Consider the following 25,479-nt stretch of genomic DNA (forward strand, 5'->3'; position numbering starts at 1 on the left):
AGTCATTGTAGCTATGAAAGTATTCATATAATTGTGGCGGACACATTTTTATTTACTTCTGTACACCTTTCGGAATCTCAAACACATTTTTCCAAATGTCAAAACGCAATAAATAAAGCACAATAACCTTTTACCTCGACAGACATGCTTTCTACTCGCCATCTTGAAAATTACCAAAGATTAAGACACAACATCTCGCGTCTGTAACGAGATATCAATATAAATCGAGTTGTATACGAAACAGCGATTCCTGCACACTCGTGTGACTAGGGACTCAACTGCATAGCGGAATAATATGATGCTGCAACGCAAATAAACCGCACCCACACAATTGTGCGTATCGGGTCTGAAAGGGTTAGAGGGACCTGTAGAGGGTAAAAACTGGTAGACGAAGACAGAGATTGGAATATGTCCAGCAAATAATCGAGAACGTAGGCTACAGTTGCGACTATGAGATGAAAAGTTGGGTGCAGGAGAGGAATTAGTGTCGCGCTGCATCAAAACCTCTCAGAAGGCTGACTACTAAAGAGAAATGTGTCCAGATACTATTGGGCAGATAGTGTAGTTTGAATGTTTGGGGAGGTTTTACACTTGAGGTAAAATTTTGGATGAGACTGGGTCTTGCATGGGTGAGATGCGACGTTACTGGACTATGGGGATGGTGACGGGGCGGGCTGGGGTGTCGGCTGCCCTACCTTGCAGGGTTGGCGGCGTCCCAGGCGTTGGGCACGAGCACGTTGTCGACGACGCGCGCGTTGCGCCACGTCTGGAAGCGGTCGGACTCGTCGTCGGGCACGCGCACGCCGTGCACCACGGGGATGCCGTCGGCGCCCACCTTGAGGACGCTCTTCTGGCGGCGCCACCAGTCCTCGGAGGAGTCCTTGCTGGCCGAGGCGTCGCCGGCCACCAGCAGCTTCCCGGAGCTCACGAAGACCGGCGCCGGTACCCCGAGGGGCTGCGACACCAGCCGCTCCTGCCGGCCGCCGGTCGACGCCGCCGGGGGGTCGTCCTTGAAGACCAGGCCCACCGGGGACACCCGGATGGATACGCTGGAGCCTGCAGACACGCAACGCCGGTCTCAATCTCGCTGCAGCCACTGCAGTAGCGTTTGCTGTCAATGCCTGCGGCGAGATCCTGGTACACTATGTGATCAAAAGTATCCGGACACCCCCAAAAACATACGTGAGAGAGCAGAATGGGATGTCCCGCAGAACTCACGGACTTCGAACGTGGTCAGGCGATTGGGTGTCATACATCTGTACGCGAGATTTCCACACTCTTAAGCATCCCTAGGTCCACTGTTTCCGATGTGATAGTAAGGCGGAAACGTGAAGGGACACGAACAGCACAAAAGCGTACAGGCCGACTTCGTCTGTTGACTGACAGAGACCGCCGACAGTTGAAGAGGGTCGTAAGGTGTAATAGGCAGACATCTAGACAGATCATCACACAGGAATCCAAAACTGCATCAGGATCCACTGCAATAATTATGACAGTTAGGTGGGAGGCGAGGAAACTTGGATTTCGTGGTCGAGCGACTGCTCATAAGCCACACTTCATGCCAGTAAATGCCAAAGGACGTCTCGCTTGGTGTAAGGAGCGTAAACATTGGACGATTGAACAGTGGAAAAACGTTGCGTGGAGAGACGAATCACGGTACACAATGTGGCGATCCGATGGCAGGCTGTGGTCTCGGTATGGCTAATGCCCGGTGAACTTCATCTCCCCAGCGTATGTATTGCCAACAGTAAAATTTGGAGGCAGTGGTCTTATGTTATGGTTGTGTTTTTCATGCGGCTGGTTCCGGCGGAGGTTCGAGTCCTCCTTCGGGCATGAGTGTGTGTGTTTGTCCTTAGGATAATTTAGGTTCAGTAGTGTGTAAGCTTAGGGGGTGATGGCCTTAGCAGTTAAGTCCCATAAGATTTCACACACATTTGAATTTTTTGTTTTTTTTGTTTTTCATGGAGGGGGCTTGCACCCCATGTTGTTTTGCGTGGCACTATCACAGCACAGGCCTACACTGATGTTTTAAGCACCTTCTTGCTTCCCATTGCTGAAGAGGAATTCGAGGATGGCGATTGCATCTTTCAACACGATCGAAGCACCTTTTCGTGATGCGGAGTGATTACATGACAACAGCATCCCTGTAATCGACTTGCCTGTACACAGTCCTGGCCTGAATCCTACAGAACACCTTTTGGATGTTCTGGAACGCCGACTTCGTGCCAGGCATCACCAACTGACATTGATACCTCTCATCAGTGTAGCACTCCGTGAAGAATGGGCTGCCATTCCCCAAGAAACCTTCCAGCTCCTGACTGAAGGTATATCTGCGAGGGTGGAAGCTGTCATCAAGGCTAAGGGTGGGCCAACACCGTACTGAATTCCAGCATTACTGAAGGAGGGCACCGCAATCTTGTAAGTCATTTACAAGCAGGTGTCCGCATACTTTTGATCACGTAGTGTATCACACAGTACAATGTAATGAGGCAAGTGAACACAGAGAAGCAAATAGATTAAAGCAGGGGCAGCCGAGATTTCAGCTCACAGGCTGTGCCTGGGCACAAGTGCCAGAGCGCTCAGCCTCGCTGCACGTTTCCCCCACTGCCACACTACTGTGTCAGAGTATGAGGACGGGGAAGAGGGGAAAACTGCGAATGCGCCACATTTAAGTGGCCATGCAGCAACACTGCATAGGCTCTGTCTCATATTTCACATTTCTCAACAACATAGATCAAAAGGAAACAAATTTTCAGTATAGTTGATTTGTTTTAAATTTTTGAATTTGTGGTAAGATCTTATGGGGCCAAACTGTTTAGGTCATAGGTCCCTAAGCTTACGCACTACTTAATCTAACTTAAACTAACTTACTCTGTGGACAACACACACACCCATGCCCGAGGGAGGACTCGAACTTCCGACGGGTGGAGCCGTGCGGACCGTGACAATGTGCCCTAGACTGCGTGGCTACCCTCCACGGTGAATTATTTTTGATGCAATGAAGATATGCGTATAATTTTTATCTGGTAAAAAGTGTCATTATTCAGACAGAAGCAGAGAAGTTTACAGATTTTCGTACTCAGGTTGCCACATAATCGTGACTTATTTAGTTTCATAATGCAAAAACCCTCTTTCAAACACACATGTCGCTCGAAATACTGCAGCAATTTTACAAACTCTTTACGAAGACATGGAAAGTACCTCACGAAAGCAATATAGAACACCTTGCAGTGTCTTAATGTGGGCAGCGTGCAGTCACGTCCACTTAAAATCCGAGATCCGAAATCCATTCCAGATGCACTCCTTTTTCCTTCAGAAATTTAACAATAGCGGGTTTTAAATCGAAAAATCGTACGAGGCATGCCCCTTTACTAAACCAACGTACTTTGCAGTAATATATGAACTTTCCATCTTCGTTCAGTTTCACTGAAAACTGTCGCATCTGACACCCTGAATGAACTTCAGAAACTTTGCTATTCGTACCACCAATTTCTTCACGTGCTCCGTGCCTGCAAATTTAGCACAAACTGCTTTTGATGCACATAGCAATGAATCCCATCTGTCGGTCGGTGTGAGTCTTTACTCTTTCGTCACCAAATAAATCTTTAAATTCTTTCTACGTGGTATCGTTAAGTCGTTTTATAGCATACTTGTCCGCCCCCCGGTAGCTGAATGGTCAGCGTGACGCATTGTCAATCCTCTGGGCCCGGGTTCGATTCCCGGCTGGGTCAGGGAACTTTCTCCGCCCAGGGTCTGGGTCTTGTCTTGTCCTCATCATCATCCTCCTCGACTGCAGGTCGCCGAAGTGGCGTCAAATTGAAAGACCGGCACCCGGCGAACGGCCTGCCAGACGGGGGGCCCTAGCCATACGATTAAAAAAAAATAGCAAATTTGGAGCACCCGTCACTTTTTTTCTGTTTTTTGAGTCATCAGTCTCTGGTTTGATGTGGCACATCACGAATTTCTCTCTTGTGCCAACCCCTACATCTCCGAGTAGCACTTGCAACCTACGTCCTCCATTAATTGCTGGATGTATTCCAATGTCTGTCTTCCTCTACACTTATTTTTCTCTACATTGTGTTGTCACTAGAGAGTGAGTAACAGTTGAATGGCTCCGTCAGAAGAGTTCAGTGACTGCGAACATGTGTTTATCATTGGATGTCGCCTGAGTAAAAAATCAATCAGGGACGTTTCAACCCTTCTAAAGCTGCCCAACTCGACCGTCGTGATGCGATAGGTGTAAAAGCGAACAATCACAGGTAAAGCAAGAGCAGGCTATTCTCTTGCACTGACGGGCAGAAATCGTCGAGCATTGCGGACGGTGGCTGTAAAAAAATCGCATGTGACTAGTGGCAGAAATGGCTCGAGTGTTCCGAAATGCTACCAGCATCCCAGCTGGTACAATGACTGTGCGTGGGGATTTAAAAAGAACGGGATACAATGGTGGAGCACCCGCTAATAAGCCGAACATTTCTGAATTAATGTTCAGCGACGTCCTTGGACAGTGAATGATTGGAAGCGAGTGATGTGGACTATAAGTCACGCTCTACCCTGCAGGAGTACGACTGGAGTGTTTGGGTCTGTCAAATGCCTGGACGACGCTGCCTGCCATCAGATGTAGTGCCAACAGTGAAGTTCTGAGGACACGATGTTACCCTACAGATAAGTTTTTCGTGATTAAGGTGAGGTCCTCCTTTACTGACCCCCCCCCCCCCCCCCCCTCAGTCTTCTGACTGGTTTGATGTGGTCCACCACGAGTTTCTCTCTTGCGCCAATCTCTTCATCTCAGAGTAGAGCTTGCAACCTACGTCCTCGATTACTTGCGCGGTGTAGTCCAATCTCTGTCTTCCTCTACAGTTTTTTACCCTCTACAGCTCCCTCTAGTACCATGTACGTCATTCCCTTATGTCTTAACAGATGTCCTATCATCCTGTCCCTTCTCCTTGTCAGTGTTTTCCACATATTCCTCTCAGATTCTGCGCAGAATCTCCTCATTCGCTCCTTATCAGTCCACATTATTTTCAATATTCGTCTGTAGCACAACATCTCAAATGCTTCGATTCTCTTCTATTCTGGTTTTCCCACAGTCCATGTTTCACTGCCAGACAATACCGTGCTCCAAACGCACATTCTCAGAATTTTTTTCCTCAAATCGAGGCCTATATTTGATACTAGTAGACTTCTCTTGTCGAGGAATGCCCTGTTTGCCATTGTTAGTCTGCTTCTGATGTCCTCCTTTCTCCGTCCATCATTGGTTAGTTGTTGCCTAGGTAGCAGAATTCCTTAACTTCGTGACCATCAATCCTGATGTTAAGTTTCTCGCTGTTCTCATTTCTGCTACTTCTCATTACTTTCGTTTCTCTTCGATTTACTCCCAGTCCATGTTGTGTACTGTCAAACAATGAAAAATCCAGGCAGTGTGGTTTCAGTTGCCTGAGACTGCAGTTGTGTGTGCGAGTTGCGTTTGCGTGAGTGTTGTGTGTGTGTGTGTGTGAATGTATGTCTGTCGTCTATTGTTGACGAAGGCCTTAACACCTGAAAGCTTTATTGTGAGAGTCTTTTTGTTGTGCGTGTCTGCGACGCAGCGTCTCCGCTATATGGTGAGTAGCAACTTTCCTTTTAGTAATTGTTACATATTCTGTACTGGTTACACTCTTCATTCCATTCAGCAGATCATGTAATTCTTCTTCACTTTCACTCAGGATAGCACTGTCATCAGTGAATCGTATCATTGATATCCTTTCATCTTGAATTTTAATTCCACTCCTGAAACTTCCTTTTATTTCCATCATTGCTTGTTCGATGTACAGGTTGAACAGTAGGGGAGAAAGGCTACATACCTGTCTTACACCCTTTTTAATCCGAGCAAGTCGTTGTTAGTCGTCCACTGTTATTATTCCCTCTTGGCTCTTACACATATTGTATATTACCCGTCTCTCCCTATAGCTTACCCCTATTTTTCTCAGAATTTTCAACATCTTGCACCATTTTACATCGTCGAACGGTTTTTCCACGTCGGCAAATCGTTCTTTTTTTAGTCTTGCTTCCATTATCAACTTCAACGTCAGAATTGCTCTCTGGTGCGTTTACATCTACATCTACATCCATACTCCGCAAGCCACCTGACGGTGTGTGGCTGAGGGTACCTTGAGAACCTCTATCGGTTCTCCCTTCCATTCCAGTCTCGTATTGCTCGTGGAAAGGAGGATTGTCGGTATGCCTCTGTGTGGGCTCTAATCTCTCTGACTATATCCTCATGGTCTCTTCGCGAGATATACGTAGGAGGGAGCAATATACCGCTTGACTCCTCGGTGAAGGTATGTTCTCGAAACTTCAACAAAAGCCCGTACCGAGCTACTGAGCGTCTCTCTTGCAGAGTCTTCCACTGGGGCTTATCTATCATCTCCGTAACGCTTTCGCGATTACTAAATGATCCTGTAACGAAGCGCGCTGCTCTCCGTTGGATCTTCTCTATCTCTTCTATCAACCCTATCTGGTACGGATCCCACACTGGTGAGCAGTATTCAAGCAGTCGGCGAACAAGCGTACTGTAACCTACTTCCTTTGTTTTCGGATTGCATTTCCTTAGGATTCTTCCAATGAATCTTAGTCTGGCATCTGCTTTACCGACAATCAACATTATATGATCATTCCATTTCAAATCACTCCTAATGCCTACACCCAGATCATTTATGGAATTAACTGCTTCCAGTTGCTGACCTGCTATTTTGTAGCTAAATGATAAGGGACTATCTTTCTATGTATTCGCAGCACATTACACTTGTCTACATTGAGATTCAATTGCCATTTCCTGCACCATGCATCAATTCGCTGCAGATCCTCCTGCATTTCAGTACAATTTTCCACTGTTACAACCTCTCGATACACCACAGCATCATCTGCAAAAAGCCTCAGTGAACTTCCGATGTCATCCACAAGGTAATTTATGTATATTGTGAATAGCAACGGTCCTACGACACTCTCCTGCGGCACACCTGAAATCACTCTTACTTTGGAAGACTTCTCTCCATTGAGAATGACATGCTGCGTTCTGTTATCTAGGAACTCTTCAATCCAAACACACAATTGGTTAGATAGTCCATATGCTCTTACTTTGATCATTAAACGACTGTGGGCAACTGTATCGAACGCCTTGCGGAAGTCAAGAAACACGGCATCTACCTGTAAACCCGTGTCTATGGCCCTCTGAGTCTCGTGGACGAATAGCGCGAGCTGGGTTTCACACGATCGTCTTTTTCGAAACCCTGATTCCTACAGAGTAGATTTCTAGTCTCCAGAAAAGTCATTATACTTTCCTAAAGCTGCTTATTCTAGTGCGTAATATGTATAGGAATTTCTCATCTCTCTCATTTTTAAATGCGTGTGACGATAGGTCGCTAGACTGAGTCTTTCGGTGCAAATAGCTGTGGGATCTGTGAACGTCCTTAATAGCACGAACAAATAGCAAAGGGTAAACTGCGCTGACACCACGATTCTGTCGAACTGAAGAGTGTTGTGCCGATCGAAAAATGCTATAATGCATCACTATATGAAATGTGGCGCTGTTCCCAGAACTTTCGAGAAGGAATGAAACCGAGACAGTCCGAGCCTTGGTCCGCCCCTGCACAAATGGAATCTGAAATGCCGTGGTCGGCCCTGCGTTAGGTAATGTGCCAGGGAGAATGTTGTATTATTTGCCTTCCAGTGCTGACAATGACAGGCGTATGTGCCTCGTACCTATTGGCTGCTATAGCATAAATTTCAAATGAAAGGAACGTAGATGGGTGAATGCACCTTATAGAGAGAGCCGTCTTCAAATGTGGTACATATTTGCAAGGAATATGAAATAAAATTATGCTGTTGTACAATGCAATGAATGGAGAGAAATGACATTCAGAACATTTAGCAAACATTTGTGACCGTGTGTCATAGTTAAACGCATTATTCAATGTAATTACACTGAAGTGCCAAAAAAATGGTATAGACATGCTTACTCAAATATAGGTATATGTAAACAGGGAGAATATGGCGCTTCAGTCGGCAACGCCTATATAAGACAACAAGTGTCTGGCGCAGTTCTTAGATCGGTCACTGGTGCTACAATGGCAGGTTATCAAGATTTACGTGAGTTTGAACGTAGTGTTATAGTCGGCGCACGAGTGATGGGACACAGGATCTCCGAGGTAGCGATGAAATGGGGATTTTCCCGTAGGACCATTTCACGGGTGTACCGCGAATATCAGGAAGCTGGTCGAGGCTCTGTAATGGTGTGGGGCGTGCCCAGGTGGAGTGATATGGGACCCTGATACATCTAAATACGACTCTGACAGGTGACACATGTGTAAGCATCCTGTCTGATCGCCTGCATCCATCCATGTCTATTGTGCATTCCGACGGACTTGGGCAATTCCAGCAGGACAATGCGACACCCCACAAGTCGAGAATTGCTACATAGTGGCTCTAGGAACACTCGTCTGAGTTTAAACACCTCCCCAGACATGAACATTATTGAGTATATCTGTGATGCCTTGCAACGCGCTGTCCAGAACAGATCTCCAACCCGTCGTACTCTTAAGGGATTTATGGACAGCGCTGCGGGATTCATGGTTTCAATTGCCTCCAGCGGTACTTCATACATTAGTCGAGTCCATGCCACGGTGGGCTGCGGCACTTCTGCGTGCTCGCGGGGGCCCTACACGGTGTTAGGCAGGTGTACCAGTTTCTTTGGCTCTTCACTGTACTGTTACTGGTATTAATCAGTTACTCGTCGAGTCGCTGAGACAACACAACAATAATTCGTGAGGCAGTTACAGTCCCACAGTTTTCGAGTCGCTGAGAGTGGCAGAACTGTGAATCATGTATCAGTCGACACGAAGTGCTTCGAAAGGTGCCGACTTTTAAGGATCAATCCTTTGGACCTGGGAGCCGGCAGCCATCTTATCGCACCTTTACAATATCTCATCTGTGAAGCATTCACAACGTGCTAATTTATCTACGTTACCAATCAATAACCTTCGAAGGTTTTAATGACGTTAGCCACATCTGGATGTTGAAGTGTATCAGCTATAGCAGGCGAAAACTAGTGTCGAACCCAGACTTACCGCTCAACACGAACGGTCCCCTGAACCGCCTCGCCCATACGAGATTGCCTTCCTGCCAACCCCAGTTCCCATCCTGTCACTCACTACAGACGAGGTGACAGCCACCGATGTATCCCTTTATATGGTATTTGTTGTTTTTTACATATGGCACCTAAATATGTACACACACCAGTACGTTGGTTGTTTTTGCTGCGCGCATGAACTCTCTTCCCACAAACACGTCACAGACTTCACAACCTGGTGCTGTTTTGCACGGTCATAACTGCACTGCAGAGTGGACTACACCTGTCACTACAGACGCGTCGTTTTGTCTCCATGTATCCACACTTCAACACCTGACCCGCTGCCCAGCAGAAAATAAGCATTAATAGCTCCTCTTGCGACATGTACTTAGAGATGCTAACCAGCCTAAAACATTCTAATCCTAATGGCTATAATTATTAGCCCGAAAATGAAGTAAATGCTAATGTATGTTGTTCAGTACACTATACTCATTACCACCGACAATAACTCCGAAAGTATGGTGGCTGTGGTTCAAGTGGCTCTGAGCACTATGGGACTTAACATCTGAGGTCATCAGTCCCCTAGAACTTAGAACTACTTAAACCTAACTAACCTAAGGATAACACACACATCCATGCCCGAGGCAGGATTCGAACCTGCGACCGTAGTGGTCTCGCGGTTCTGATAGTATGGTAGGAGCTGAAAAGTATGTGGGACAAAAGTTGCATGGGACAGCGGGGCCATAATATGACGTTGGTGTTTTGTTGCTAGGTGGGGCGCTTCAGAGATATGAAGATCAACTTTGCTTTTTATAAATGGGATGCTATAGTTTGAACACTAAGGTCTCTGAAGGTCACAAAGGTGGCATGAACGTCCATGTACAGAAGGTGTTCGAAGTGGCGACCATTGGTATCAATACAGTGCTGCAATCTTCTTATCATAGACTGAGTCGTATTCCTTCTCCCGTCGGCACATCGAAGCACATGCTCTGACAATTCTCTCTCGCATATCTTCAGGTGTAGTTGGAACGCCTTTATAAACAATGTCTTTTACGAATCCCCACAAGAAAAAATACAGAGGCGTCAAGTCTGGCAAACGAGCCGACCACGACACATCTCGTCCGCGTCCGATCCAACGATTTGGGAATTGTCTCTGCAACTCATTTCTAGACATCCGCGAAAAATGTGCCGGACACCCATCGTGTTGATACAACATTGTGTTCCTTGTTTCTAAACGTATTTCTTCCAATAACAGACCCAATGTTTCTTGCAGGAATGTGGTGTACTTCCTACCAATAAGATTTCCTTCGATGAAATAGGGACCTATACTTCTGTCCCCCAGAATCCCACACCATACATTCACCGACCACGGTTTTTAGTCTGCAACTTGCCGCAGCCAACATGGATTTCCAGTTGACCAATAATCCATGTTATGCAAATTAACATTTCCATGGTTCGTGAATGTAGCCTCGTCAGTAAACAAAGTCAAATTAATAAATGTGTCATCCCTCTGAATCCGAAATTGAGCCTATGGGCAGATTACAGCGCGACGCATACAATCCGTAGCAGTTAATTCATGGTGGATACTGATATGCTAAGGATGATACTTATGGCGATGCAGAACACGAACAACACTACTCTGGCCCACGCCAGATTCCCTTGTGATTTGACGCTAACTAACACAAAGATCTCGAACCACAGTGGCAAGAGTACCAATTTCCGTTTCCTCGTTAGTAACTTTCCTTTGCCGGATATGTTTCCAATGCCTTAAAGATCCAGTTGTTCTCATTTTATCATACACATATTTACATGTACGACGTGTAGGGTGAGTACGTTGAGGTTATCTTTCAGCGTATAAGTCTCTAGCTCTCACTGAATTTCGTTGGCATTTTCCGTAAATGAGGAGCATATCGAAGGAATATATCATTCACATTCGCTTGATTCGACGATGCTAGTCTCACCGTTCCTATTAGTGTAGTACTGCGAAACTGTCGAATGGTGTTTACATGTCAATGGCACGTTAGATGTATATGCCGTATTCGGTGAATATTCCACTATTTGTACGGTATACGAGAGAGAATCGTCGGAGCATGTGCTTCGATAAGTGCCGAAGTAATAAGGAATACCAGTCAATACACGATAAGAAAATTGTAGCACTGCATTGATACCAATGGTCACCACTTCGAACACCTTCGTAAATAGACGTTCATGGCATCTTTTTGACCTTCGTTGATCTTCAAAGGCCTTACTGTTACACATCATTGGATTCGTCGCAATAGGCGCTATCAGAAAATAATCTATTGCATCTCACTTAAAAAGACAAAGTTGACCATAAATCTGAAGCGACCCCACCTAGTAACAGAAAACCAACGCCGTATTATGGCCCACGTTGTCCCATGAAACATTTGTCCCACAAACTTTTCAGCTACTATCACACTTTCGGAGTTATTCTAGGTGTCAATAGTTAGTGACTCACACTGTATATAATACCTATACATATGTGGCCTGCGGTGCTCCTCCACAATGCCAGTATTGGCTCTTGAGCAAAAGAGTCTGACGACCACTGGTGCTGTGAAACCGTCAAACATGTTTGCAGTCGTAGGGGATACGAAACGCACTTCCATATGCCACGGTTCACACTGACATCATTTTATACATCTTACGTAGAGGTACCCACCGGTGGGCTTGACTTTTTGAAACCCTCTATACCGTTGTGTAAGTTAAGGCCCAGGTATCACACACTGCAGCCGTCCATACTGGTGGGCCCTCATTCGCGAGTAATTGACGAAAAAAATTTCGGAATTTTGTGTGACACTCAATAGCGTTAAAATGTTGTATTGAACGGTCAGGCAGCGTGGTATAGTGGATAGGATAGTAGCTATACATACAGGAGATTATGGGTTCGACTCTCGTCAAGTGCAGTAAATTGGTTTTTTATTTTTAAATGTTTATAAATGACTTTGATCATCATTTTAATCAATTAATTGATCTAACTGCAATTTTTTTATTTCCATTCGTTTCTCACATCATTTTAATCATATGTCAGCTTCTTCATTTGCTCTCAGTTTCCTTCCTGTCATTCTTTTTCCACTTGAAATCTTTGGTCATGTGTTTTTTTATTAATTTTATGTATTTATTTCGATTTATCTTCTTTTGTTTCATCACCCTAGTTCTTCATTCCCATTATTGTTTTCATTATGTCTATTTCTCATTTTGTTTCAATTTCGTTGCTTATAATCCCTTCTTTCATATGAATATTGAACTGCATCATTTTGTCCATAGTGCAATAGGTATTTAGGTTATGTTTCAAATGTCTGTATAATGATTACCAAGCAAAAAGTTACACATCCGGCAACGAAAAGTACGTTTTTCACACCACTACACAGTCAATAAAAATAGATTATTTGGTCTTTTGTTTTTTAACTGACAGATCGTAATTTTCAAATAATTGAATATTATGATAGATAAATATAATTCATTACATATTGACAAAAATTCAGATTGGGAAAAAGAATGATATAAAGAAAAAATGAAACAAATGAAAGTAGTTTATATTGTGATTATCATAATGTGATAAAGGAATAGAAATAAAAAATTACATTCAAAGTAATTGAATAAAAATAATGATCAACATAATTTCGATAAAGATTTAAAAATAAAAACATTTTATTTCCGACAGCCAGTTTCGACAGGCGTTGCTGTCATCTTCTGGTCTTCAGAAATGTTTGTTACAAAACCTGTTCGTTGTGAGTTGGAACCTCATGCTAATTCGTCTTATTAGTTGGTAAAAATCAGCACAATTTGCAAATTGATAGAAATAAAACTACAGTGAAGAAGCACGTTGTGATCGTTGGCATGTCCGTATATGTAGCACTCTTAAAAAAGTCTTAAAAATGTTGGCCAAATGCGAGTACGATTCACGCAGTGAGGGCTCCATACAAATTTAATTATGTACATAAACAGTTTATCGATTCCGAGAATCGAGAATCTCGACCACTTTTATCTATTATTGACATTGATAATGGCAAGTTATCGGCCCCAGCGATGCCAAGATTTTCGAATGTTTTACTTCCAATAATATAAATATGACATAACATCATGTAGGAGGCATTATTACAATTATTATTACAATAATCAGCATTTCTAGTCTAGACTAGTCTGCGATTGTTTGTTTCACGCACAGCTTGAAACGCCAGAGCCATGTTCAGTAATCGTTCCTGCCTATCTGGTTCAAAAGGTTCAAATGGCTCTGAGCACTATGGGACTTAACATCTGAGGTCAGCAGTCCCCTAGAACTTACAACTACTTAACAGGATTCGAACCTGCGACCGTAGCGTTCGCTCAGCTCCAGACTGTAGCACCTAGAACCGCACGGCCAATCCGGCCGGCCATAAATAACGTAACTATCCGGCGAACGGTCCGGACACTTGGATGATGTCGTCCAGGATACCGAGCAGCATACATAGCACACGCCCGTTGGGCATTTTGACCACAATAGCTATACATCAACACGATATCGACCTTTTCCGCAATTGGTAAACGGTCCATTTTAACACGGGTAATGTATCACGAAGCAAATACCGTCTGCACTGGCGGAATGTTACGTGATACCACGTACTTATACGTTTGTGACTATTACAGCGTCATCTATCACAAAGCGAAAAAAGTGGTCCAACTGAAACATTCATATTTCTTTGCGTACTACACGAATATGTAATAAAAATTGGGGTTCCTATTTTAAAAAAAACGCAGTTGATATCCTTTTGACCTATGGCAGCGCCATCTAGCGGGCCAACCATAGCCAATCTGGTTTCCCCCTTCAAGCTAGAGGAGTTTGGTCCTTTGTAGTTTTTTCGCTTGATGCTTATTTCGTGAGATATTTGGCCCGGACACTATCAATGGACCACCCTGTATACGAATGCACTTGGCCTAAGGCCGAAGTTGCAATAGTGGAAATAAAAAGTTTAAGAGTCATGATGTGTTTCACGACCACTCTGTTTTTCTCGATGACGTGTCTAGTAGTGAACGAATTCTCCATGCACTATGCTTACTCTCACTCGACAAGAAACGAATTTAGATGTTACGGAGAGATCACAGAATATCGAGTATATCTACAATGGTGTCCAAAATTAAAGCAACAAATCGCTATTTCCCCGTGTTGTACCTAATTCACCGTATAATCATACAAAATGTCAAGACACGTCCGTTCAATCGCGTTCTTCATGAAAGATGTCATTCCAGACAATGCACAACCACGTCAACAATGACATCGGGGCACCTATCAAACGCGCCTATCTGACCTCGCAGCATCCCCTGGAGAAGTTGTATCGAGACACACAGTATACAGAGGGCTTCGGCAGAGTAGTGTTTATTGTTGGAGACCTGCTGTACGTGTGCCTCTGATGCGCCTTCACAGAAGAGAACGTCTAGAGTGGAGTAGTCAATATCCACCTGGACGGACGAACAGCGGGCCAATGTTGTTTTCACAGATAAGTCCCGATTTGGTCTGGAGAGTGATTCTCGACGCATCTGGAGGAAATGTGGAATGTGATTTCGGAATCCAAAATTTGTGGAAAGAGATAGATCTCGAGGAGGATCCTTAATGATGTGGACAGGGTTATGTTGACCACTCGAACACCTCTTTACGAAATTGTACGGGTGAATCGGCAAGGTTTAACTGCTGTCCGGTATCGCGATGAGGTCTTCGGACCTCATGTGCGGTTGTTCCGAGGGGCTTTGGGCGCAGACTTCATTCTGATGGACGATAATGCTCGACCTCACACAGCAAGAACGGTTGATGTTTTCTTGGAAACGAAAGATACTGCACGCATGGGGTAGTCTGCTCGCTCTCCCGATTTGAATCCCTTAGAGCACGTCTGGGATGCGCTAGGGAGACGGATTGCATTACGTCAGCATCCACCAACCACTCTACGAGACTTGCGAGCAGCTCTGCAGGAAGAATGGGCGTTACTGCTTCAACACAAATCTGATGACATCATTCACAGCATGCTGTTGTTGTGCATATAGCAGTTGTTCACGTTCTGTATTCTTTACATTGTTTCTGCTTTTACACTGTTTTGTGGCAAAATAAAGGCAACTTTGTAAAATTTCCGTTTAATTTTGGTTCAAAAAAGGTTCAAATGGCTCTGAGCACTACGGGACTTAACATCTGAGGTCATCAGTCCCCTAGAACTTAAAGCTAAAAGGACATCACACACATCCATGCCCGACGCAGGATTCGAACCTGCGACCGTAGCGGTCGCGCTGTTCCAGGCTGAAGCGCCTAGAACCGCTCGGCCACAGCGGCCGGCCTGTAAAGTTGGACATCACTGTGTATCACAGGGAACAATCAGCGTAGTTACGTCCCTCAGAACATTCAGGATAATAGCAGCAATTACCCAGATGCAGCATGGAACATCAGAGAAGGACTGTGGAAGGGATCCAGTCAAAGTGATGAACGCGGGGGTATTGTGGTTTCCCTCAACTGCGTCCCAATGTTGCTTTCTGATTTCCCAAGACTCTGCTCACAGACTGAATACAACGAGAATACGACCACAAACGAGGATGTGTTGAAAGCGGTGTAGTAATGACAGCGGTCACGAACTCTGTACAAATTGCGCTGTCAAGGATACGAGGTCTTGGCGAACTTCCAGACCTCAGATAGAATTCAGCGTGACCTGGTGGCCGCGAACATGACTGAAAGTGTAGTAAGAGAAATTACACAGTAAAGCGGAAGAGTGTTTTGTACCGGATTTAAATTACCTCAGTTTACTTATTTTTTCAGAGTACTCTTCCTTGACACAGATACGGGAAGAGAACTACCGCAGCGAGGTCACTTAATCTTCTCCAACTCGAAATGAAAACAAGAGAGTCCGATCTGCAATTTGCTTTTCACTTACTGAGGTTATCCGGAGGTTGCAGCTAGATACATTTTTGTACCTCACAAGCAGTACGATAGATGGTACTTTGTGCCAGCCTTTCTCGTGTTTGACGTGTTTCTCACTTCACAGACATGGTATATGACACAGTAATAGTGAACTACAGGTATAACCTCTTGTTCGACGTAAGGGTGAGACTGTTTGATGACATTTACCTGTTCTGAAGTTTCTTGATGGATAAGTAAAGACGTGCATCTTCAGCGAAGATATCCCTCACTCTAAACATTCTGCCCCGTTTCATAATTACATCTACAGCTACACGACTACTCTGCAACTCACACTGTGATTAGGAGAAGGTGCCTAGAACCAACTTCAGACTGTCTCCACCACTTCACTCTCAAATATCACGTGCGATGAATAAACGCCTAAATCTTCAGTCAAATGAAACTACACTCATACTCAGAAAAGAAAAGAAAACCTTGAGCGACTGCAGATAGCACGTTCGTATTCACAGGGCATGTATATTACACTACTGGCCATTAAAATTGCTACACCAAGAAGAAATGCAGATGATAAACGAGCCGGCCATTGTGGCCGAGCGGTTCTAGGCGCTTCAGTCTGGAACCGCGTGACCACTACGGTCGCAGGTTCGAATCCTGCCACAGGAATCGATGTGTGTGATGTCCTTAGGTTAGTTAGGTTTAAGTAGTTCTACGTTCTATGGGACTGATGACCTCAGATGTTAAGTCCCATAGTGCTCAGAGCCATTTGAAACAATTTTTTTGATGATAAACGGGTATTCATGGGATAAATATATTATACTAGAACTGACATGTGATTACATTTTCACGCAGTTTGGATGCATAGATCCTGAAAAATCAGTACCCAGAACAACCACCTCTGGCCTCGATACGCCTGGGCATTGAGTCAAACAGAGCTTGGATGGCGTGTACAGGTACAGGTACAGCTGCCCATGCAGCTTCAACACGATACCACAGTTCATCAAGAGTAGTGACTGGCGTATTGTGACGAGCCAGTTGCTCGGTCACCATTGACCAGAAGCTTTCAATTCGTGAGAGATCCGGAGAATGTGCTGGCCAGAGCAGCAGTCGAACATTTTCTGTATCCAGAAAGGCCCATACAGGACCTGCAACATGCGGTCATGCATTATCCTGCTGAAATGTAGGGTTTCGCAGGGATCGAATGAAGGCTAGAGCCACGGGTCGTAACACATCTGAAATGTAACGTCCACTGTTCAAAGTGCCGTCAATGCGAACAAGAGGTGACCGAGACGTGTAAACAATGGCACCCGATACCATCACGCCGGGTGATACGCCAGTATGGCGTGGACGAACACACGCTTCCAATGTGCATTCACCGCGATGTCGCCATACACGGATGAGACCATCATGATACTGTAAAACAGAACCTGGATTCATCCGAAAAATTACGTTTTGCCTTTCGTGCACCCAGATTCGTCGTTGAGTACACCATCGCAGACGCTCCTGTCTGTGATGCAGCGTCAAGGGTAACCACAGCCACGGTCTCCGAGCTGATAGTCCATGCTGCTGCAAACGTCGTCCAACTGTCCGTGCAGATGGTTGTTGTCTTGCAAACGTTCCCATCTGTTGATTCAGGGATCGAGACGTGGCTGCACGATCCGTTACAGCCATGTGGATAAGACGCCTGTCATATCGACAGCTAGTGATACGAGGCCGTTGGGATTCAGCACGGCGTTCCGTATTAACCTCCTGAACCCACCGATTCCATATTTTGCTAACAGTCATTGGATCTCGACTAACGCGCGCAGCAGTGTCCCGATACGATAAACCGCAATCGCGATAGGCTGCAATCCGACCTTTATCAAAGTCGGAAACGTGATGGTGCGCATTTCTCCTCTTTACAAGAGGCATCACAACAACGTTTCATCAGGCAACGCCGGTCAACTGCTGTTCGTGTATGAGAAATCGGTTGGAAACTTTCCTCATCTCAGCACATTGTAAGAGTCGCCACCGGCGCCAACCTTGTGTGAATCCTCTGAAAAAGCTAATCATTTGCATATCACAGCATCTTCTTCCTGTCGGTTAAATTTCGCGTCTGTAGCACGTCTTCTTCGTGGTGTAGGAATTTTAATGGCCAGTTGTGTAGTATGTTCTGCAGAAATGATTAGGATTTGAACCGTAACACCACCTACCGGAAAAATGTGTCTGCGGCTCTCGTTGTCACCAGAAACCGAAAATAATGGATCAATGTGACCTGGGCAGACGAGCAGGATGCCCCGCAGACGTATGCGCGAACCATACCGTCAAATGAGTGAGTTCGAAAGAGGGCACATTATTGTCATGAGCGAATGTGCTGCTCGAGTGGGACGGTGTTTCGGCAGTGCAACGGGTGTGTGCAGAATGGTTCAGGGAAGGCCGTACAACACGACGAGATGGGTCAGGTCGCACAACCCAGACCCTCCCCCCCCCCCCCCCCCTTCGAGGATATCGACACCTCATCCGAACGCCATTTGCAGGACCAATCTGCGTCCTTCTTGGCTCTGGTTCAGCATAACACATTGTACACTACCAGAGGTGACAGTCTGCCACCGTTTATTATGGTATGGGTTACGTGCGCATCGTCCACTGCCTACCTTTGATGGATGTGTAGAAACGCGCTAGATGGCAGGTGTGTATGGAACTATGTCATTATGGAACATATTTTGTGGTGAGACATAATGACCTTTCTAGACTCTTAGAAGCTCATCTGCAGAAACCAGCACGGTTTCAGGGAACAGCGGTCAAGCGAGACACAGCTGGCTCTCTTTGTGCATGATATACAACAGGCTCTAGATACCGGCTCCCAGGTTGGTGCCATAATTTTTGACTTTCGAAAGGCGTTCGACTCAGTTCCGCACTGTCGCTTGCTCCAAAAAGTGCGCGCTTACGGTCTATCCGATGACGTACGCGGTTGGATAGAAAGTTTTCTAACAGACAGGGAGCAGTATCTCATCCTGAATGGGGTGACTCCAACAGAAACAAGCGTAACTTCAGTTGTGCCCCAGGGCAGCTTAATAGGTCCGCTGCTTTTTACGCTTTACATAAACGATCTGGTTGATGGTATTGACAGTGGCCTTAGACTGTTACCGATGATGCTATAGTCTATAGGAAAGTAGTACCACACGAAAACTGTGAACAAATCAATGGGGATTTGCAAAAAATAAATGCGTGGTGTAACGTCTGGCAGTTATCTCTCAACATTAGTAAGTGTAACCTATTGCGCATAACAAGGCGAAAATCCCCATTAATGTACAAGTACAAAATAAATGCCCAGTCCCTGGAAGCGGTAACATCAGTCAAGTGTCTGGGTGTTCAAATGATTCAAATGGCTCTGAGCACTATGGGACTTAACATCTGAGGTCATCAGTCCCATAGAAATTAGAACTACTTAAACCTAACTAAACTAAGGACATCACACACATCCATGACCGAGGCAGGATTCGAACCTGCGACCGTAGCGTTCGCGCGGTTCCAGACTGAAGCGCCTAGAACCGCTCGGCCAACCCGACCGGCTATCTGGGTTTGACTATTCGAAATGATCTCAAATGAAATGATCAGGTTACACAAGCAAAAATGGATGTCTGAAACTTCTGAAGGTACACCTAACCGGTAACTGTGCCGTCAAAGAAGAATGGCCCAATCAAGACCCGGTAAGACAACCCACACTACATATTTACTCCTGGCACATTCACGGCTTTGTCTACATGGACGTTCGGATGTTAGTAAAGCACTCGCAGTACTCCATTCTACGATCTGGGTCGTCCTCGTTCATTGCGTGTAGCAGTCGTGGGATGTAGCACTTCCACTTTGCTGTCTTCAGAATTCACTGAACACTTGAGCGACTCACTCTAGTTTCATGGGCACACTGTCTCACAGACTTTTGTGGTGAGCGAGTGAATTGTTGTAACACGCGACGGGAATTAGGTGGACTTGTTACTGCTACAGATCGTCCAGATCGTTGTTTGTGTACATCTTTAACACAGCCTTCGGCTTCAAATTTGTCTCGAATGCGACAAATCGTTAAACGTGTCGGTGGCTCTGTCTGATACTCGTTTCGCCATTGCCGTTGAACCTCATTAATGTTTTCGTACTTAAAATACCACTTCATAACTGACTTCCTTTCATCGAAGCCGTCCGATGTGGCCGAGCGGTTCTAGGCGCTTCAGTCTGGAACCGCGCGACCGCTACGGTCGCAGGTTCGAATCCTTCTTCGGGCATGGATGTGTGTGATGTCCTTGGGTTAGTTAGGTTTAAGTTGTTCTAAGTTCTAGGGGACTGATGACCACAGATGTTAAGCCCCATAGTGCTCAGAGCCATTTGAACCTTTCATCGAATGTAAGCCTTGCGCCAGCCATGTTTACTCGAGTAGCTAGGTGCAACTAAGAACAAAACACTGACTATCTGGCGACTGTCATCTGACAAAACAAAACAACGCAATACAACGCTTGTGTGGCGATTGCCGAAACTACAAACTGTTACACTACCAAAGATGAGACAGCTCAGTCAATTAGTTTGCCAGTTATGGACTTTTAAACAGTGGATACATTTTTTTTTGGACCCCTCTGTATTATTACCACCAACTTTCAAATCGCGCAATGATCACCATTCAAAGATAAAGGAAATTAGAACTCGTATTGAGGCGTTCAGTCATTTTCCCTCGCGCGATCCGCGAGTGGAACAGAAAGGGGGGGGGGGGGCATATGACTTTCGCGCGAATTGTGCCCCCTCCGCCACACACTGTTTCGTGGCTAGCGGAGTATATACGTTCATGTAGACAAGCAGACAAGCATCATCAGACAGCGTTTTAAGACGAATCCAGGTTATGTTTATTTGAAAATGATGGCCGCAATTTGGTTCGCCACAGGCAGGGGGAGCGGCCTCACAGTGACTGCATTCCCACGAGACAACCAGCACCGATTCAAGGCCTCATGCTGTGGGGAGCTATTGGGCACAACCACGTATCACAGTTGGTGCATGTCCAGCGACCAATGTGACCTGCAGCCATACGCTTTCTGCACAACACCCAAGACGCCAATTTCCAGCAAGACACCGCCCGAGTACGTGCCTTCTTGGTGTCACAGGATGTGAGCCTTTTGCCCTGGCCCATCAGATCACCAGACTTGTAGCCAGTCGAAAATGCGTGGGACATATTGCGAATCTGCAATCAGTTTTTACAGGAGCAAATGGATGCACAGGCCTTCTATGGCAAAAGGCAACGGCAGTACGATTTAATGTTTGCTGAAACTTCATATCTGTCTAATGGTAATCCAGAAAGAGACTAATCCTAGCAGATGACAGTATCAGCGATCATGATTGCAGGAAGGTTATTCCTTCTAGGAAATCAGATACAGAACGAAAAAGTGACAGTGTTTATTATGAAGAAACTAATCGTGCAGTGTTGGCTGCCTTATCTAGGACGTCGAATAACGACAAAACTGAGAGTCAGCGCAGAAAAATTCATTCTTACGGTACAAGTGGGCAAAAGAAGACATTTCTTCGCTGTTATGTTGTATTGTGTCACGGTACACTCGCGAAATGGTCGTACGGGAAAATCCTTACTCCATCGGTACCTCGGAAATGTTGTGACCCATCGCACGTGCGCCGACTATAACAGTACCTTCAAACTCACTTAAATCTTGGTAACCTGCCATATTTAACAACTGCGCCAGACACGTGTTGTGTCATATAGGTGTTGCCGACCGCTGCGCTGTATTCTGTCTGTTTACATATCTCTGCATTTGAATACGCCTCCCTATACCAGTGTCTTTAGCCCTTTGTTTTTCTTAATGTATAGAACCGGTTTTAGGTGTGAAATGAGCTACTCTCTGAAATTTTTTGAACATGTGCCGTCGTTTACTGTTTGGTTGATTCACCAGAAGATCTAAACGAATTATAAAATGATATAGGCAAGATATCCAAATGATGTGAAAAGAGTCCATTGACCCTGAACAGCCGGCCGCTGTGGCCAAGCGGTTTCAGGCGCTTCAGTCTGGAACCGTGTGACCGCTACGGCCGCAGGTTCGAATCCTGCCTTGGGCACGGAAGTGTGTGATGTCCTTAGGTTAGTTAGGTTTAAGTAGTTCTAGGGGACTGATGACCTCAAATGTTAAGTCCCATAGTGCTCGGAGCCATTTGAACCATTTTTTTTTACCCTGAACAATAAATGAGGTGAGGCCGTCCATATGAGTTCTAAAAAATTAGCATCAAATTTTGATAATCTGTGCAATCTCCGACATCGCTGCAGCCGGAAAAACGTCCTGCAAGAACGGGACCAACGGTGACTGAAGAGAATCTTTCAGCGTGACAGAAGTGCAACCTTTCCGCAAATTACTGCAGATTTCAATGCTGGGCCATCAACAAGTGTCAGCGTGCGAACTATTCAACGAATCATCATCGATCACCCTTGATGACTGCCAACACAAAGCGTTACGCCTTTCCTGGGCCCCTCAACACCGACATTGGACTGTTGATGACTGGAAACATGTGCCTGGTCGGACGAGTTTCGTTTCAATTTGTATGGAGTGGATGGACGTGTACGGGCATGAAGACAACCTCATAAATCCATGGACCCTGCATGTCAGCAGGGGACTGTTCAAGTTGGTGGACGCTCAGTAATGGTGTGGGGCGTTTGCAGTTGGAGTGATATGGGACCCCTGATACAACTAGATACGGCTCTGACACGTACGTAAGCATCCTGTCTGATCCCTTGTATCAATTCATGTCCATTGTGCATTACGACGGACTTGGGCAATTCCAGTAGGACAATGCGACACCCCACACGTCCAGAATTGCTACAGAGTGGCTCCAGGAACACTCTTCTGAGTTTAAACCCTTCCGCGGGCCACCAAACTCCCCAGACATGAACGTTATTGAGCATATCTAGGATGCCTCGCAACATGGTGTTCAGAAGAGATCTCCACCCTCTCGTTTTCTTACGGATTTATGGACAGCCCTGCAAGATTCTTGGTGTCAGTTCCCTCCAGCACTACTCGAGACATTAGTCGAGACTATGCCACGTCGTGTTGCGGCACTTCTGCGTGCTCGCGGATGTCCTACACGATATTAGGCAGGTGTACCAGTTTCTCTGGCTCTTCAGTGTAACACTTCCTTGAGGAGCCTCATACACACCATCCAGAAAGTTCCGAGGTTGATTGTATTCCTGGTATATAAATAACGTCAGCGCAGTAACTGCACAGGCAGCTTCAACTAACGACTTTAAACAATAGCTGTGAATTCGATCAATCAGTTGCGAACAGGCATTATTGAAGAGTGGACGTGTGGTTGTACTGAGTCAATGCTGTAGTGTCACAAATCGTAACGTACGAAGTTAGGCGCAGTGTTCAAAATGATTTGAAGAAGAGAAAAGTTTGTGCAAACTTTTTCCCAAACACGTTAACTCCCGAACAAAAAAAAAAAAAAAAAAACGACGCCATGGCCGCCTGCCACTGTTATTGTTGTTGTGGTCTTCAGTCCTGAGACTGGTTTGATGCAGCTCTCCATGCTACTCTATCCTGTGCAAGCTTCTTCATCTCCCAGTACGTACTGCAGCCTACATCCTTCTGAATCTGCTTAGTGTATTCATCTCTTGGTCTCCCTCTACGATTTTTACCCACCACGCTGATCCCTTGATGCCTCAGAACATGTCCTACCAACCGATCCCTTCTTCTGGTCAAGCTGTGCCACAACCTCCTCTTCTCCCCAATTCTATTCAATACCTCCTCATTAGTCATGTAACCTACCCATCTAATCTTCAGCATTCTTCTGTAGCACCACATTTCGAAAGCTTCTATTCTCTTCTTGTCCAAACTATTTATCGTCCATGTTTCACTTCCACACATGGCTACACTCTATATTAACACTTTCAGAAACGACTTCCTCACATTTAAGTCTATACTCGATGTTAACAAATTTTTCTTCTTCACAAACGCTTTCCTTACCATTGCCAGTCTACATTTTATATCCTCTCTACTTCGACCATCATCAGTTATTTTGCTCCCCAAATAGCAAAACTCCTTTACTACTTTAAGTGTCTCATTTCCTAATCTAATTCCCCCAGCATCACCCGACTTAATTCGACTACATTCCATTATCCTCGTTTTGCTTTTGTTGATGTTCATATTGTACCCTCCTTCCAAAACACTGTCCATTCCGTTCAACTGCTCTTCCAAGTCCTTCGCTGTCTCTGACTGAATTACAATGCCATCGGCAAACCTCAAAGTTTTTATTTCTTCTCCATGGATTCTTAATACCTACTGCGAGCTTTTCTTTTGTTTCCTTTGCTGCTTGCTCAGTATACAGACTAAATAACATTGGGGATAGGCTACAACCCTGTCTCACTCCCTTCACAACCACTGCTTCCCTTTCAAGTCCCTCGACTCTTATAACTGCCATCTGGTTTCTGTACGACTTGTAAGTAGCCTTTCGCTCCCTGTATTTTACTCCTGCCACATTCAGAATTTGAAAGAGAGTATTCCAGCAACATTGTCAAAAGCTTTCTCTAAGTCTACAAATGCTAGAAACGTATGTTTGCCTTTCCTTAATCTTTCTTCTAAGATAAGTCTTAGCGTCAGTATTGCCTCACGTGTTCCAACATTTCTACGGAATCCAAACTGATCTTCCCCGAGGTCGGCTTCTACCATTTTTTCCATTCGTCTGTAAAGAATTCGCGTTAGTATTTTATTAAACTTATTAAACTTATTAAACTGATAGTTCGGTAATTTTCACATCTGTCAACACCTGCTTTCTTTGGGATTGGAATTATTATATCCTTCTTGAAGTCTGAGGGAATTTCGCCTGTGTCATATAATCTTGCTCACCAGATGGTAGAGTTTGGTCAGGACTGGCTCTGCCAAGGCCGTCAGTAGTTCTAATGGAATGTTGTCTGCTCCCAGGGCCTTGTTTCGACTCAGGTCTTTCAGTGCTCTGTCAAACTCTTCACGCAGTATCATATCTCCCATTTCATCTTCATTTAAATCCTCTTCCATTTCCATAATATTGTCCTGAAGTACATCGTCCTTGTATAGACCCTCTATATACTCCTTCCACCTTTCTGCTTTCCCTTCTTTGCTTAGAACTGGGTTTCCATCTGAGCTCTTTATATTCATACAAGTGGTTCTCTTTTCTCCAAAGGTCTCTTTAATTTTCCTATAGGCAGTATCTATCTTACCTCTAGTGATATAAGCCTCTACATCTTTACATTTGTCCTCTAGCCATCCCTGCTTAGCCATTTTGCACTTCCTGTCGATCTCATTTTTGAGACGTTTGTATTCTTTTTTGCCTGCTTCATTTACTGCCACTAATTGATTGAAATGAAAAATGCGGACAATTCTTTTCTGAAAAAGAAATTATCACCATTGAGGAGATATAGTGGTATCAATTAGAACCTACCAAAACGACAGATTGCGCCATGGGTCTCTAATGTTTCGCCGAGACCAGAGAAGGTGTGAATGTGACAGGC

General features: G+C 45.1%; 1 protein-coding gene across 1 annotated transcript in view; it reads right to left on the minus strand.

Annotated features, from left to right (window-relative positions):
- Positions 1–25,479, minus strand: part of LOC126106148 (uncharacterized) — a 155,868-nt gene that overhangs the window by 109,838 nt on the left and 20,551 nt on the right. The window contains exon 2 of the mRNA XM_049912390.1: positions 696–1,056. Within this exon, the coding sequence (XP_049768347.1) occupies positions 696–1,056 (361 nt within the window). The remainder of the gene's footprint in view (positions 1–695; positions 1,057–25,479) is intronic.

This window comes from Schistocerca cancellata, chromosome 10 (genome assembly GCF_023864275.1).
Source record: "Schistocerca cancellata isolate TAMUIC-IGC-003103 chromosome 10, iqSchCanc2.1, whole genome shotgun sequence".
In the NCBI taxonomy this organism is placed as follows: Eukaryota; Metazoa; Arthropoda; class Insecta; order Orthoptera; family Acrididae; genus Schistocerca; species Schistocerca cancellata.